At 40.5% G+C, this 16,955-nt stretch overlaps 1 protein-coding gene across 1 annotated transcript; it reads left to right on the plus strand.

Annotated features, from left to right (window-relative positions):
- The first annotated feature begins 8,722 nt into the window (after positions 1 to 8,722).
- Positions 8,723 to 10,387, plus strand: mafba (MAF bZIP transcription factor Ba). The gene is made up of 2 exons (XM_057830385.1): positions 8,723 to 8,931; positions 9,143 to 10,387. The coding sequence occupies exon 2, from the start codon at positions 9,150 to 9,152 to the stop codon at positions 10,383 to 10,385; it is 1,236 nt and encodes a 411-aa protein (XP_057686368.1). The 5' UTR covers positions 8,723 to 8,931; positions 9,143 to 9,149; the 3' UTR covers positions 10,386 to 10,387.
- The last annotated feature ends 6,568 nt before the right edge of the window (positions 10,388 to 16,955 follow it).

Consider the following 16,955-nt stretch of genomic DNA (forward strand, 5'->3'; position numbering starts at 1 on the left):
GTATATATCCGTCTTGTGTCTTATCTTTCCATTCCAACAATAATTTACAGAAAAATATGGCATATTTTATAGATGGTTTGAATTCGGTGCATATATATATATATATCTATATCTATATATATATATATATATATATATATATATATATATATATATATATCTATATCTATATATATATATATATATATATATATATATATATATATATATATACAATTTTTAATCGAGTTAAATACCGTACAGATTAAAAATTGATTAATTGTAATTAATCGTAATTCAAACTATAAAAAATATGCCATATTTTTCTGTAAATTATTGTTGGAATGGAAAGATAAGACAAAAGACGGATATATACATTCAACATGCTGTACATAAGTACTGTATTTGTTTATTATAATAATAAATCCACAAGATGGCATTAACATTATTAACATTCTTTCTGTTAAAGGGATCCACGGATAGAAAGACTAGTACTTCTCAAAAGATAAATGTGAGTACAAGTTATAGTAATTTTATATTAAAACCCCTCTTAATGTTTTCATTTTAATAACATTTGTAACATTTTCAATCAAAAAATAACTAATAGCTCGCCACTGTTGACGTCGCCGAGCGGAACGTCACATGGGCTCCCTGCCTTTCTTCCACAGTGTCTTTAACTACGTAAGGTAGTGATTGAAATACACCACAAGGTGTCAATGGCGAGTTTTAAATTAATTAGCGATCTAGCCAAGGCAAAGTCTGAGTAAGTTTTATATGTATTTTGCATAGCTTTATTGATTGGGAATGCCAGTTCTCTTTGCATTGCGCGCTTTTCATTTTGTAAACATTATTTTTTTGGAGAGATAGGAATATTGTTTTTGTTGTGCTTTCACTAAATGATACTGTAGCGACTTAACTGTTCTCCCCAAATGCATGATGGGAAGTTGGGCAACCATGACTGTCAGTGGTGGCTGCAAATGGTATATGTTATGTTCTGCGTTGTGTTTCATAAAGTGTGTTAAGAAAAACATCATCTTTGGTCATTCTTTCACACGTTGCTTGCCACATTAGTTATGTTTGTTGTGAAAGAGTTGCAAAACTTAATGCCAATAAAAGGCACGGCCCAATGAACGCCTGTGTCCACTCGCATATCACTGCCTTTTAGCTCTCAAGGTGCAAAAGTGGCGTCATTATAATCTGTTTGAGGCAACGCATGAGCGGGTCATTCCGTGCATGCGTTAAATGCGTCAAATATTTTAACATGATTAATAAAAATAATAATAATTACCGTCCGTTAACGTGATAAATTTGACAGGACTAATACATATTATATTATATTGTATCGTCTACAAGGACAATGCCAACTTGGTGATGAAAATGCACACTCAGCAGGAAAATAGTATATTATTTTCAACTAATTGTACCCACCTCGACGCTACAAACTATATGTAAAAAAAAAAGATGCCGGAGAGTGAGACAACGCGCCGCTAAATGCTAATACTAACGCGAATGCTATGCTAATGCACCGAACCACCTCACCATCCATCATCGCGTTTGCAACAGCGTCACCACCCCTTTCGCTCCTTCCCCCTCCTCTGTTCTCTTCCAGGAAGCACTGACAAAGTCGGACAACTCGCGTTTCATCCAATCAAATTGTAGTGACGCGCTCCTAATCAGATTGCTCACAATTTACAAATAAATAACACCATTAGAAACGCTTTTATACGCTGTTATTAACAACACTGAAAACAAGTACTTTACATGCTTTATTTGTATTGTTTTGTTTTCCAAAATGTGTAGTTGACAACCACCCCTCAAAAGCCTTCTAATGAATGAGGTTATTTTTAAATCCATATGGTATTATGTTTTCTATAATTCTACCAATTGTGAAGTAATTTGTCAATTCACAAATGTTTCTTTTTACCTTTTCCATTTCATTCAATCATAATTTCAACAATGATTACTAATTAATTAATTACTACAAATTCAGATTCATTGTTTTTGAGTACCATTTTTGGCACATTCACCTGTCATTAGTAGAGTCAACATGGTTTCAGTTTCCACTCTGTAAAGGAATGAATGTGACTCCGAATGGTTGTATGTCAAGATAGGTGCCTTGCAACTAACTGGTTACTGGTTCAGGGGTAAGCTTGCATTTCACCCCAAAACCAGCTTGGATTTGCGTCAGCACTCCAGAATCCTGAGCATGATTTGGGAGTGTGGAGAATGGATTGATGCATGTGTGCTTAGCAAAATAGATCTCGCCACTTCACATGATCACCCTCTGCCAAATTTATCCCTAAGATGCAGTATTTTTCCATTACACTTTAATGCCAGTTGTAAAACTAGATGCACATTCGACTATAGTCTTGATCAACAGAGATGTTTAGTATTTTGAAAATGCCAGACAGGTGATAAATGCATTTACTTCAGCAAAGTTTATTATGCCGTCAATGTTTTGGAGTGATGTACAACTGTGTCATTCTCTAACGCTTTTCTAATCTTAATCTAACTTCACATTTAATAAATAATGCAACAAAATTGGGCAGTCTTGCAATGCCGTAAACTAGAACAAAAACGATAAACACACAAAAATAAAAGTAAAATAGTTTTAGTAAAATGTGTAACAAATCTGGATTTTATTATCTGTATAAAGGCAGATTTTTGTTTATGTAAACATAATATTGGATTGTTTGTCTGTTTGTCCAGTAAATGGGCTCAAGAGTTAAAGTACTACATATTTCTTCTCCAATTCTTATGAATTGTTATAAACAGGATTCCATTAAGTTTTGCTTTTTTTCTCCCAATTTCACTGTAATAGCACAGTAAAATTAAAAACGTCTACATTTGATGGCCAGTCCATTTCTGAGTGGCTAAAAAACCTGTATATGTACATGTATAGATAAAATTGCTCCAGACGCCGGTCTGAGGCTGTGTTTCAGGAAACAATCAGTCGGTAAATAAAACTACCTTTGCATTACATGATGTAAGTGAACATGAGAGCTGCTCCTGCGGCTTTAGAGTAGGCTGGGTGTGGTCCAGTGGTCAGGGAAATGGCCGGATGACCTGAGCTGTGCTGAGTCATGTCCCAGGTGAGGGATAGCGTGCGTCCACTGGGCTCCGAGACGTGCACTTAACCTGCAGTAATTACTGGAAACAACACTGAGAACAAGACCAACATGGAACTGGTGAAAGGGGGATGGAAGACTTCAAATTACTTGGAGCCTCTTGAGGCTTTCTGTAAGGGAGGCCGCCAGCATTGTAATGTGGATTTTAAAGTTGGTTATCATCATGCTTCAGATTCATTAGGCATAAGTGGCAATCAACTGTAGGGATAACGACCATAGAAAATAATGACACAATAGCATTGATTGGCTTAGCGGGCAAGAGGAGGAGTGAGCGGAAAAATAAGAAATAAGGAGATGGAGTATGAGAAATGAGCTGGAGGGGGCAAAAGGAGGTATTACGAGTAGCGCAAAGAGGGGGTAAAGCGAGAGGAACGGGTTGGAACTCTGCGAATAAGAACCAACTGCCTGCTAAAAATCATTAATCTTGTGGGGATCTGTGTCAGCGAACAGCGGCGACACAAAAGGCTCTCGGAGCAGCAAGGAGAGCGGCTCACTGACCCGGACCCAATTGGCTGAGAAAGGCCCACCAGGCTTTAATAGACTTTTGCTGATCCGACACTTGTTTGCTGGTAGCCACAAAGAGGCGATTGCAGGGGCTGACAGGGGCCTGCAGGCCTGGGGGCTCCCCTCCTGCTCCATGATAAATGACCCGGGGTGGGCAGGGCCATGGCCAGAGGAGAGAGGTGATGGAGTCTCCAGGCGAAAAGGTGACCCAAGCAGCAGGGCAGGGTGGACAGAAGGGAGGAAAGACCAAGAAGAAAGAAAAGGGAACACTCAGATATTTCATTATCAACTACAGCCACATAATATTTCTGAAATGAAAATGAGGTTTTACAATCAGAGATTACATGGTCCTCCTAAAAGAAAAAAAAAATCATACAAGTCTATTTATCTGAGATGTTTGACTTTTAACAAGACATTTATGGTGTTTTCTGTTTTTATTTAAAGCATAATTGTTCAGTTAAAACATTTTAACCTATGCACTCCCCAAAAAATGTTTTGTCGCCTTTTTGTATGAAATTAAAACAAAATGAGTGAGGAATTAAAGCAATTTCCTACCCTGAACCAGTTTAAAGTCCCTGTGAAGTTCAGACAAATGTCTTCTAAATTTGACACATCACAGCCACGAGTGTTGTTCACAACACTACCAAACTTCAATGATTAAACATGATTTCCAATTCTTAAAATAAAGCCTCAATATTTTGGAAAAAGCCCATTTTTCTACTCTCAAATGACATAGACCTATCAGCTTTCCAATGCTTGCACATCACCTACATGTTAAAGGCACAAAAATATGTCTGCCTTCAGTCTCTGGTGGATGAACAATATACCACTGGTCACGGCAAACAGCTTGCTCGCAGGTTAACCACATAAGCCTGTAGCTGGTTTATCATACAGTTAGAGAGGATTGACTCATGACGGACACACAAGTGTGACAAGGGGCGCCTTTTTAGCCATGCCTCAAAAAATCAGGAAAACCGAAATGGTTTTAAAAAAAAAAAAAAAAAAAAAAAGGTTTAGGGCTTTCTCTTGACAATTCAGTGCTACATACTGTAATTCTCAGCCTTTAAAATGTTTTCAGAAATGATATTCCAACATATATAATGTATTTAGCAATAAATCTCCGAATCCACAATGGGTATTTAAAAGAATGAACAAAATACACAACACGAGATATAGGTAAGAAATCTGCACCTGCTACACCTTTCATAACCCTCATGGTCACACACAAGCTAATCTGAAGTCAACTGGTACCTATGAATATTGTATTCTAAAGTGAAATAGTGGCAAATGCATACGTGAACAGACAAACACTAATCATACTGATTTTATTATACCATTTTAAAAGTTAATAAAGGTTGATACAAAGTTTAGTTGTCTTTTGGTTCAAACACGGAAGACAAAGCATTCTTTTCTACACCATCTCATAATGTGGACATAATACAGGACAGATATTTGGCTGGAACGCACATTAGTCATGACTGTTTCAAAAGCTATCATAACCGAATATTCAAAACAAGAATAATGCTGTATTTATTTTAGTAGCCCTGAATGTTTCTGTAGATTGGTTTTCAACATTGAAAATTGTGACTTTTAATCAGTGTTGCCTGTGTTGGCACTACCCCAAATTTTGATAAGAACCCAAACATATGCATGTGATTCTGCTCAATACTGGAAAGAAGCCAAACTACTATGCATAGCATTGCAATTTACATTAGTGCAAGAACCACAGTAAGAGGCAGATTTATTGTTTGTTGCCTTTTTCTTACTGGGATAAAGCCAATAGGTGTGTGACATTTATTTCTTGTAATATTTATAGAATGTCAATCAGAGACATCTAATCTCACAAAAGGCCCACAATTATACTTGGGCCTTGCTGTCATATTTTTTTTACAACCTCTTTCCACCACGTTTCGAGAAATAAATTAAACATATGATGTAAGTGATGTGACGTTAGACCTGTATGCACGGGTTAACGCATTAAAATGCGAGCAGTAAACAAACTTGCCACCAGGGGCGCCTAGTCACAAGAAATAAACAGGCGGTTTCACACAAACACTAAATTACGCAGATGGACAATTGCTGAGTTGGTGGCAGAGACTGAGCAAGAGTGGCTTAAAAAAAGATAAAGATAAAATTATCTTCACTGTTTAATCGAAACTTCTTCTACATTAATGAGGTCGAGGGAATTTGCACTTATCTCACCCATTGCTGTGTCCCTGTAAGAGTGGTGTGTGTCAATTAGGTCTGCTGCGGCTGCAGCAGGCTTCCTTCACAGACCGGACTCTCTCCTGTTTACACAGACAACAACTTAATAATGCATGTTTTTACAGAGATAGTCGATCAGTCTGGAGTAAACAAGAATGCCTGAGTAAGTGCACGCAGTAAAGGGCCAATTAAAACGATGAGGATGCAAAGAGACCAGTTCACGCTTGTGCACCAGTAAACAAAACTTTTATAGGGATTAAACATGCACGCGCAAGTTATTTGTTATCAGGATGACTCATCGCTGCAAATCAACAAGATGCGAATTAATGGCCCTGAATAAATGTTCCTGGGTTGAATTAAACATGTCATTCGGTTTAAACATTTAAGCATGTTAATTATGGCAAATTGTGCATTTTTAAAAGTACAAATTAGTGACAATTGCTATTAGAGCCTACTCAAAGGTTTTACACATATTGTCCACTTCTGAATTGAAACTCACGCGTAATGCAGCAACGGCAAGCGTCGGCTCTCCTTCACTCTGCCGGTCACGTCAAGCTCATGCAGCTACCTGCGTGTCGATTAGCGGTTCACTCACTTTGGAGAGAAATTGGATTCAGGGAAAATTGCAATTAAATATCCTTCATTTTTTAGTCCAGCAGACATCACCAACAAAAAATCTTTTTTTTCTTTTTGGGTTTTGTCAGCATCAGGTAAGAAGAGGAGAAGTGCGGCCGCCAACTCAGTGGTCCATTCCTGGTGCACCGGGCCTCCTTGTTAACAGGTGTGACGGTATGAGATGTGAGCCTCTCGGATGCGATACGTCGACTGGGAGCAGCAGCCTCGGCATGCTCAAGTTCTCAGTGCAAGATTTTAAGGCTGACTTTATTTCATGTTATTCATTCCTAAAATCCGTAGGACGGGACTCTCATCGGGGGGTTGAATAAGCAAGCATCGACACTTTTTTCGCTGCCCATAAGCACACACATCACTTAATAGATCATTAACCACTGATATGATGCTGACACTAACGTTTTTCCCCCCCTTCTGGTCCCTCCATTACGGCCCCGTTATTGAGAGGGCGTCAGCATCGCCTGCACGCCTCAATAGACGGCGGGCTCTTGCTCCGTGAGGGAGGGTGTAGGACCACCTAACGGGGCCGCCGCCGGCTCGGCCTGACCGGGGAGAACGTTTGTGAGCTGCTCGGTTCGGTTAGATGCTCCGCGGGCGTTTTGGGAAATACGACGCTCGCCTGCAGGTGCATGCCAAGAATAAAATAAGGAGAAGGATTTTAATTATCTTGACTTGTTTTCGGGGTAATTTGTGGATCACTGTGCGTTGTTAAGCGTAATAAGGCTGATGTGGTGTAGAGTTCATAGAACAACATTTTTAGATATTGATCATTTTCTTCAGGAAAAGAAAAGAGATTAATAATGAGAAAAGAGTATATTTATAAATGTTGTTTATCATCGTGGTTATCACAATGATATCACATGCATAATTTATAAAATAATTTCCATAAATGATACTCACTCTCACCGAAGTCATGTTGAATAAAATGCGCGTGCATGATTGATTTTTTTATTTTTTATTTTCTGGCATCTACATGCAATTAAAGCAGTGGAGAAACCACTGATAGATATTTTTAAAATCTGATTTACAACAAAAACAATAACGCGCATACGTTGATTAAAAAATTAGTAAAATAAGAAATCCAATGCGCGAATTATATTATCGGATTTGTTGGGGAGGAAAAAATACCCAAATTATTTGGCGTCATGCCAGAAGCCTTTTTAAAGTTTTTATTTTATTTTTGTTTTATTTTATTGTATTTGTTAACGTCACAGTTACATTCACTCGTGATACATTGATAAAACAATCAAATTAATACATAATTGACAGTTAATATATATGTTATTTAACTGGGAGGCGATTTATTATTGTAATAGGGGAACACATAATATTGGTCTAATTGATATGAAGCGATTATAAGTTGACACTTCATCGACCGTTCGAATTATGAGCGTTAGATTTGGCGGGAGAAATAGTTCACTTTGACCATATGTGTCCACACAGTTTGCACAGGTGCTTGTGTTGACCACCAAGGGGCAGCCTTGAGCCTGATTTGGGCTCAAAGAGTGTCCGAGCCAAGAAGGGGCTGGCTTGGGGTTCATGAGGAAGACACATGTTCGGGACGACACCGCCCACGCCTATTAAACTCGAATTCATTGAAATGTTTAATTTGCAAAATATGTTGGATAGACAAGAAGCTGGAGTTTGGGACTTATTGTTGTAATTCATTGCATTATGGATCATTTGTTGGCATAGCTCGCAATAGTGTATAAACATACCAGACTGCTAAATAAATAATAGTAATTAGCAACAGAATTGAAGAGGAGTTCGCTCCTGGTACAAAATGTTTGGATACACTTAGAGCTATACTAAAGGTTTATTCTAGTGGCTGCTATAGACGGCGCTAGATGTCTCTCATCCATTTTACCGGCATTTTACTCAGAGTAAGTTTAAATGTTATGTCTATCGTTGTCAATGGCACGCAGGGAGTTAACTATATGTATCCAAACTTCTGACTGATGACGTTGATTGTTCATGTTTTGTTATCATAAAGTATGTTGGAATCCAATTGGAGCGCATTATAGATGTGCAAAGGTGGTGAGAAAATAAGGCAGCACTGATGGTGTGGTCCCATTTTGCGCTCAGTCGGTCAGCTGAATGCCTGGCTGTCAAGACAGGCTCCTTGCTCTCCTCCGCCTCCTCTTTCCCTTCCTCTATTTCAAGTCAGGGCCCGGCTGCCATTGGAGGGTGGCGTTCCTCGGATCCCGCCTATGGGCTCGCGTCACCGCGCGTTATAAGCATAAAGCTCAGGCTGGCTCTGAGCGCAGTCTGCTGGATATCAGAGTGGAGAGGAGAGAGAGAGAGAGAGAGAGAGAGGGGGGAGTTAAATCTCTGCGGTGCAGAGCTGGAAAAAGCTGCTTCTCAGCGAAAAGCAGCCACCCTATGTAATATTTTCCCTTGCTCCTTTTATTTTTCCTGGAGAAAAAGAGGACTTTTACCAACAAGTTGCAACGAGGACTGGTGCCCTTCTCTGCGAGCAAACTTGGTATTTCTTTCCTGTTCTTATTTGTGTTTTGAAAGTTGTGAATGCACATCTACTGAAGGGACTGCTTTTGCACTGAGGCCGCTTGCTTTTCCTTCTTCCTGCTGCCTGGTTGTCAGTGCCAGCGCAGAAATCTACATGATGCAAACAGTGAGCACAGCTGTAGTCTGAAAGTTTTTTTTTTTCTCCTCCACTCCTGCACTTTTTCCTCAAGGTGTTTCATGCCACAGCAAGTCAGTGCGCAACGCTGGATGAACCAAAAGAACTACTGCATGAAACAAGAAAGGAGGGAAGAGACGCTGATTCACAAGTCCGTTTTTGCGACCCTTGCAAGCTCCTTTGCATACGTGCAAAAAAGTCGCGACGGGAACATGAGCGCAGAGCTGAGCATGGCCCCGGAACTACCCAGCAGCCCTCTGGCTCTGGAATATGTCAACGATTTTGACCTGATGAAGTTTGACGTCAAGAAGGAGGGTTTGGCCGGTCTGGAACGCGGAGGAGTGCGTCAGTGCAACCGCCTCCAACCGCAAGGCTCCGTGTCGTCCACGCCGATCAGCACGCCCTGCAGCTCGGTTCCCTCGTCGCCCAGCTTCAGTCCCACAGAGCAAAAGAACCACCTTGAGGAGTTGTACTGGCTGCCCAGCGGCGGCTACCACCAGCAGATGGATCCCCAGACCCTCAGCCTGACTCCCGAGGACGCAGTGGAGGCCCTCATAGGGGCCACGACCCACGGCCACCCTCCACCCCCGCACGTCCAACAACAGATGCAGCAGCAAGGCGCTTTCGAAGGCTACAGGGGCCCGCACCACCACCACGGTCACCACGGCCACGGCCAGCAGCACCACCACCCGTACGCGGCTGCGATGGGCCATCACGCCGAGGAGCTCTCGGCACACCAGGGAGCTCACAGTCACCCGCACGGCCAGCACCACCATCACAACAGCAACCAGGACCCCGACAGCCCGTCCCCGGTGTCCCCGGAGATGCACCACCACCGCCACCATCATCATCACCACCACCACCATGCGCACGGCCACCTGGGCCAGACCGCGGTGCACCACGGCTCGGCAGGCGGTGGGCTCAGCGTGGAGGAACGCTTCTCGGATGATCAGCTGGTGTCCATGTCGGTGCGGGAGCTCAACAGACACCTGCGCGGCTTCACCAAAGACGAGGTCATCCGCCTCAAGCAGAAGCGCAGGACCCTGAAGAACCGCGGTTACGCGCAGTCATGCAGGTTCAAGCGGGTGCAGCAGAAACACGTGCTGGAGAACGAGAAAACGCAGCTGATGAACCAGGTGGAGCAGCTCAAGGCGGAGATCAGCCGCCTGGCCAGGGAGCGGGACGCCTACAAACTCAAGTGCGAGAAACTTGCGGGCTCGGGTTCGGGGCCCAGCGGCGGCTTCCGCGAGGCGGGCTCGACCAGCGACAACCCCTCATCGCCAGAGTTTTTCATGTGAGTTGTTTTCATGAGGCGACAACTATAAGAGACAGTATCCATTTTGAACACAAATTGACTGTTGGTAAAGAAAAAAATGAACATAGAGTAAACCAATTTTTGGACTCTGCCTCACAATTATATCCACATTAGAAGATCAACTATAGTATCCATATTTAATCATGTTTCCATCCAGGCGTCCACCAATGTGTCTGTCGTGGCTGCGTCTTTTAGCCTAAAATTGCTCGTCAAGAACTCTTTCAAATTCCCTCCTCGAAGATTAACATTGCCTGATGAACTTTAAGGCTGAACAACTTTTACCACGTGGTAATGTACTTTTATCTTGCTATTAAATGGTGGGACAGGCTCGCTTAAGAGGCCTGGCGACTAAAATCCTCCCCAAAAAGAAAAAAAAAGCAAGACTCAGCCACTTCACTTTATGCAAATCTGTCTATTAACCCGTCACCGGGAAGGACATATATGCAGCATCTCATTAATTCATTGCCTGCTTGGTTATTATATCCCAATATATAGATAATAAAAAAAAAACATGCATTAAATATTAATCCTGCATGCTGGACATGTATGGTAATAATTTCTATTTTGTACTTTCATCATCTCGTGTATATTGATAAGAGCATGCTGTTGATCTGCGCTTCTCCACAATAGTTTTTGGGGAGGGTTCGTTAAACGCTGCGGAGACAGAACAGCAGGACTGCCTGTGCAGCATCATATGCTCGCGGCTGGGGGGCAGGGGTGGGGGGTGTCATAATTTGGGTTTGTAAATATGCAACCGCAAAACTGCACAAGATTGAAGAGGCTGGTTTGAACTTCTTTCTTTCTTTGTGTAAAGTTTCTGTTATTTCATTGCTCTATCATAGTTTCTCATTTGCGGGACTGATTGAGAGAGGAGTGCAGTTTTGTTCCACGTTTGTCAGTTGAATTAAAAAAACAAAACAAAAAACAAAAACAAAACAACGACAACAACAACAAACTTTGTGGAAAGGGCACTTTTGTATGATTTTGCAAGTTTTAATTTTGACATTTGCACAGACCTCCCTCCAGGAAGCAAAATTGACGCTTTAAGGTGATGAAGGAGTGAAGGGTAAAAATATTAAAACCACAATGAAGTTTCCACAAATATACTCAGGGTGAAAATTTGGACTGACAATAATATTTTTAATTTGATGTCATAATTGTGCCTCGCTCCCCCTAAAATAACATAGTGTGATTTGGTTAATTGATAATCAGAAACAAACAGATTCTTTCGGATAGACAGCCACTTGTAGCATCAACAGTGCGTCATTGAGGAAATATTTGAGCATATTTTCAAGCATAATCCTCTTTTATGATGCAAAGTTTAACATTTCTTGCTCCTGTGTTTTTTTTCTGCAGGTCAGTAAAAAAAAGGGAATCAGGTATAGTGCAAATGCTCAAAATGAAAATTATTTGTTATTACTTGTTTGTTTTTATTTTTATTATTATTTGTTGATTCTGGTTCTGCTGGCCAGATGCATAGTTACATAAAGTTTTTATTTTAATGATTTAAATTAACAGACTGTCAGATCATATCAAATAAGCATGGTGCTTGCATTTGAGACTATTGTTGAAAAGTCATGCATTTATCAATCTTTGGTTATGTTGATTCAACTGCGTTGAAATCAAACTGAAACTGCAGCAGCGGGTTGTTGTTTTGTTTTCGGAAATTCCTTGTACTTTGTCATGATAAGGATCAATTTTCAATCCTGTTTATATATGAATAATAGTTAAACACTCAAATTCGAACTGTTCCATTCAGGCTGGTTTCTGTTTTGTCCTATTTTGGGGGTTGTTTTGGAAGAAATTGTTTCCTATTTTGCTTATTAAAGTCATTGAAATGGCAATAACTCCATCTCAGACTTTTTACTATTGCATCACCTTGCACGTCGACATTTTAATGTCAGATAATCCATCAAAACACGAATACATAGGCACATTATCGAATTCATGTAAAATAATTTCTGCAGCTATCACACATCACCTGTACATGATGTGGAGGATGAGGAAGGGTCAGCGATGGGGGTGCTTGTGGTGCATGCTGCTGGCTCTGAGTAAAAGCAGATTTTGATCTTGCAAAACACGAAAATTAAGACCAAACTCCCAGATTTACATTGAGTGGACTGTAGATGAATCATACTTAGGGGTCGTGCGTGGCTTTGAATACACTTAAAAGCTCAACGTAATGGACTGGGGGAGGGAAAAAAAACGAAAGTTCCCGTCTGATCACCTGCTGAGATGTTACAAAAGCCATCACGCGCGGCCCTTAAAAATACATGTATTGCTATTATTTTTTCATCATCACTCACATGCGTTTCTTTGTACTTGAGATTGTTGATTTCAGAGCGTGAAATTCTCAACACACCTCCTGCACAAAACTCGGAGCGTCAATTTAGAAGCTGCAAAGTAGCCGAAGAGGGGAGTAAGTTTTGATGTGAGTTTCTGGTGTCAGAACATTATCTGGCCCCCGTCTGCACATTCTCAAGGACAAAGCTTATGAGAAGGAGAGGCGAGCGTCTCTAGTTTACATTCTACTTTTCGTCTCTGCTTTTGCAGTCTGGGGGCAGGAGTGCAGCTGGGGTGAGCCAGGACAACCGGCTCTCCACTTACACGTATGGTTGTGTGATTAACGCCGAACGAAAATGTCAAGGTTTGTTTGTCTTTTCGGGACTATTTCGAATAGCCACATTTTAATAAATATTTTCATTTGTATTTGATAGTTATATAATAAAATCAAGTTTAGTCAGTTTGAAATTAGAGCTGTCCTGTGATGACCATGTACAATATTTTATTGCATTTTTACTGATTGCACTATACTCCTGACTCAATTTTAATTACAGCACCGTATATAGCAGAGATGCCAGCAAAATTACAACTTTGTAACAATATCCTTAGACGCCTGATCTGGATTTGCCACATACGTCATACGTAGATGGCTGTAAATGTTGTGTAACCGTTGAAGAGCAAAGAGGAACAAAGGGGGAGAGTAGAAGTGAGCACGGGGCTCAGCTCAGCGGAAGAGCCAAGGACACAGTGACCAGGCGTACCGTAATGATTTTAGTCTCCGATCACACGTTCACGCCCCCCCTGCAGAGATCCTATCTGCATTGAGCCTTCTGATCCCCTCCGCGGCCACAGCAGCAGCAGCGCCACCACCACTATAACACTCGCTCGGGTCTGGCAAAAATTTTAAAACGCGAGGTCATCTACTCCCAAATTTAGCCCCGCTGTTTTCGCATATCACCCTTTTTGACTCGATCTCCACACACCATGAACTCATATAGGGATCTTGCATAGTTAACGAAATGCATATTTCACAATTAGCATTCCCAGAATTCACATGTGCTCAAGGTCGTACGTAGGTTTGGTCTCATCATTGGTCGGGACGATATAACAGCATAACCTGCTTGTACACTTTTAACTGGGGACGGGACATTAAAAAGACCAAACAGATTGGGTGAACAGGGGTCAGGGCTACATTTCTCACAAATATAAACCTATTAAATTGATAGGCAAAATGATCAATGCAAAATATATCTGTTTTGACTTTCATATGTATTGGTTCAGATGATACACCGTTCGGAAAGTTAGGTTCAGGTGATACACCGTTCGATTCAAACCTTTGTGTTCAAAAACTACTAGAGAAACATTTTGAAAGCTTCCAGAATAAATGTCTGGATTTTATTGGCAAAAATTAATAAATTATACTAAAATACACAATAAATACAAACTTGTTAATAATCTTTTAACTATTCAGGATTGCAAAAAAAATAAACATTTTTCTTAAGACCACTCAACATTGTCTAAAGAAATTAAATATAACTGAAATATTTCTTATTCAGGGTATAAACAATATGAACAAAAATGGAGCCTTCCTTCAGGTAAAACATTGCTGCTTTTGTCCACATGCACAGCCAAACTAAAAAAAAAAAAAAAAAAGAAGCTTCTTTGGGCTGGTGTAAGACTACATATAAATGAAATAACAATAAAAATTGGGGAGAAGGATGTAAACCTTGGTTCACTACGTTTCTTACAGCGTATTTAATGTTAACAATACAAAACACATACAGGACGACACTCTCTAAGCAGCTTCCTATTCGCGTTTTACAGGTTAGATGCAGGTCAGACTTTCAGTAGCAAAATTAGTGGTGTGTTCTCCACCTCCACAAAATTGACGTCTTTTGAGATTACTGAAAGTGGCTGCTGCTACAGCTGCTGACTGAACAAAAAAACTTCTAATGTCACTCCTCTTCAAAGTCGGCGGAAAAGGCGGCATGTGGTCGACATGTTGTATTTGTGTCTGTTCTACATGTAAATTTACATTACTGTAGTTATTTTTGACATGGTCACCATAGCCCCATTACCATCCAGATTTTACAAATTTTAAGGAAAAAAAAAAAAAAATCAGTCAGCCGCTCCTGACTGTAAGCTGCAGGTGTCCTTGTCTTAATATGATATATTTACATAGACAGGTGTTACACAGAAATATTTAATTGATCAAAAATATCTTTATTAACTATACTGTATAAACACGTATCTACACACCAAGTTGCGTTGTCCTCGTTCATATGCCACAGCCTATCACTTAGTGGAGCCAGACTTCACAAGCCCCAGTCGTATTGTCTGAGAAAGTCTTAAGTGTAACAAAAAAAAAAAAAAAAAAAAAAAAAAAAAAACAAACAAAAAAAAAAAAAACAGGTCACTACATTTCCAAAAAAATAAAAATAAAAATCCAATTTACCTTGCCTTCTAAACAAAGTCCTCAAAAATCATAGCATAGTAGCTTTGTTGTAGCACATTGTCGCAGTCTGTATTTTTTAAATCCAAAGTTAAAACATCCTTAAAGTGTTCTTCTGTAATGGGATCAAGCATCGGACGGAGCTTTCCTGGTCAATAAAGTCCTCTGCCTGTTGGTTCAAATTGGCTTATCGGCACGAGCATAGAGTCCTCTTGATGTTGCAAACACAGAATATCCATCCTTTTAAAAACATTCTTTTGTAGCCGCATATTTTCAGATGGAGCCCTCTATTATTATATAAAATCCTCAAGGTTTTTAAAGAAGCCTAACAAAGTTTCCAGCAAACTTTGTCAGTGCTAGTGTAGCAGCTGAGAGCCATGCTATGGATTAATTTGGACATCCACTCTTTTATAATTTGTCTAATCATTCATTGTTAAATTTGAAAGGTTCCTTTGTATTGGCAGCACGGGTCTTATCTTAGGCTACGTCTAATCTAGGACAGATAATTATCTCCAGGGTATTTTGGCGACTATTTTTGTACCTGTTCACACTTACGTTTAAGGTGCATTTAAGCCCCCCCGTTTCTGCAAGGTACGCCTGCATTTGCGCAACCTACGCATGGGTAGAAAGGAGCAGCCTAATATGTGCGGTAGGTTTACCTGTGAATCTCATTAATTTTGAAATTACTACGCCTTGCAGACTGTCATTATTTTGCGATCACTGTTTTTTTTTCATGAACGCAATTGGATGTATCACGCAGGAGCGAGAGTGAAGGTACAGCACGCTCGGCTTTTATGAGCAATTGCCGAGATGTGATTGAAATCAATTTTTAGAAAACAACGAAAGCCTGACATCGTTACTTGGGATGTTACAATCGATGCTCAGTTGCGCTCTCACCACTTGGAAAATAACAAATAGAAGCATATGGTGTGGCGCTGCGTATATTTCCTGGAAGCCTTAACCAGGAGTACTTGTGTAGCGATCCTGGAAGTGGCGACAGTTTTGACAGGCCGAAATGGCATGGAAAAAATCTGATCGCACGCCTCTTTGACTGGGGGTACCAAGCAGGTCACTTTTCGACGTTTAATTTTCCTTTATGCATTTTTATATACTCATGTTCGGTTGGCATTGAGTTGGGAGGGGCCAGCCTCGCAGCTGGCTGATCGGAGACAACGCGGGAGATGAGCTCTGTAAAAAACACTCATCTCCGCGTCATCCGCGATCGGTGGATCACAAATGGGCACTGAATTGAAGCATATTAATGCGATGTAGTTTGAAGGTTCAAGAAAAATGTGTGGAAAAGAAAAGAGGAGCAGGAATACCACATTGTGATTCTCCGCCTTCATTGTTTACGATGCCGTCATACCTCACTAAAAATGGCGGCGGTATGACGTCACTTCCTTAGTATCCGATTGTTGTACGGAGACATCAGTCACTATTAAGCGGCGTGTAGTATTACCCGCCTACATTATCCGTCTAACAACTAATTCGGATAATAGGCATACTTGTGTAGCCGATATCTCGTATAGTCCAACTAATTACACATTTAAGGCCATTATCTGTCCTAGTGTAGACGTAGCGTTAAAACAAGTTGACATGTAGTAGTTGTATTGAGTTCATTTTGCCTACACTTATAGATTAGAAAAAAATTTCGCCTGACGAAGGCGGAAATGTTCGCCGAAACATGTCAGGTAATTAAATCACCTACTATTATTGTATGGGATAAAAGAAAAATTCGACTAAGTTGACATGTAACTGAAGTTAACTAGTTTTCTCATAAACTGAGCCTGTGGAAATATTACTGGTTAAGGGTGCGTT

Source organism: Corythoichthys intestinalis, chromosome 2, assembly GCF_030265065.1.
Source record: "Corythoichthys intestinalis isolate RoL2023-P3 chromosome 2, ASM3026506v1, whole genome shotgun sequence".
NCBI classification, from domain to species: domain Eukaryota; kingdom Metazoa; phylum Chordata; class Actinopteri; order Syngnathiformes; family Syngnathidae; genus Corythoichthys; species Corythoichthys intestinalis.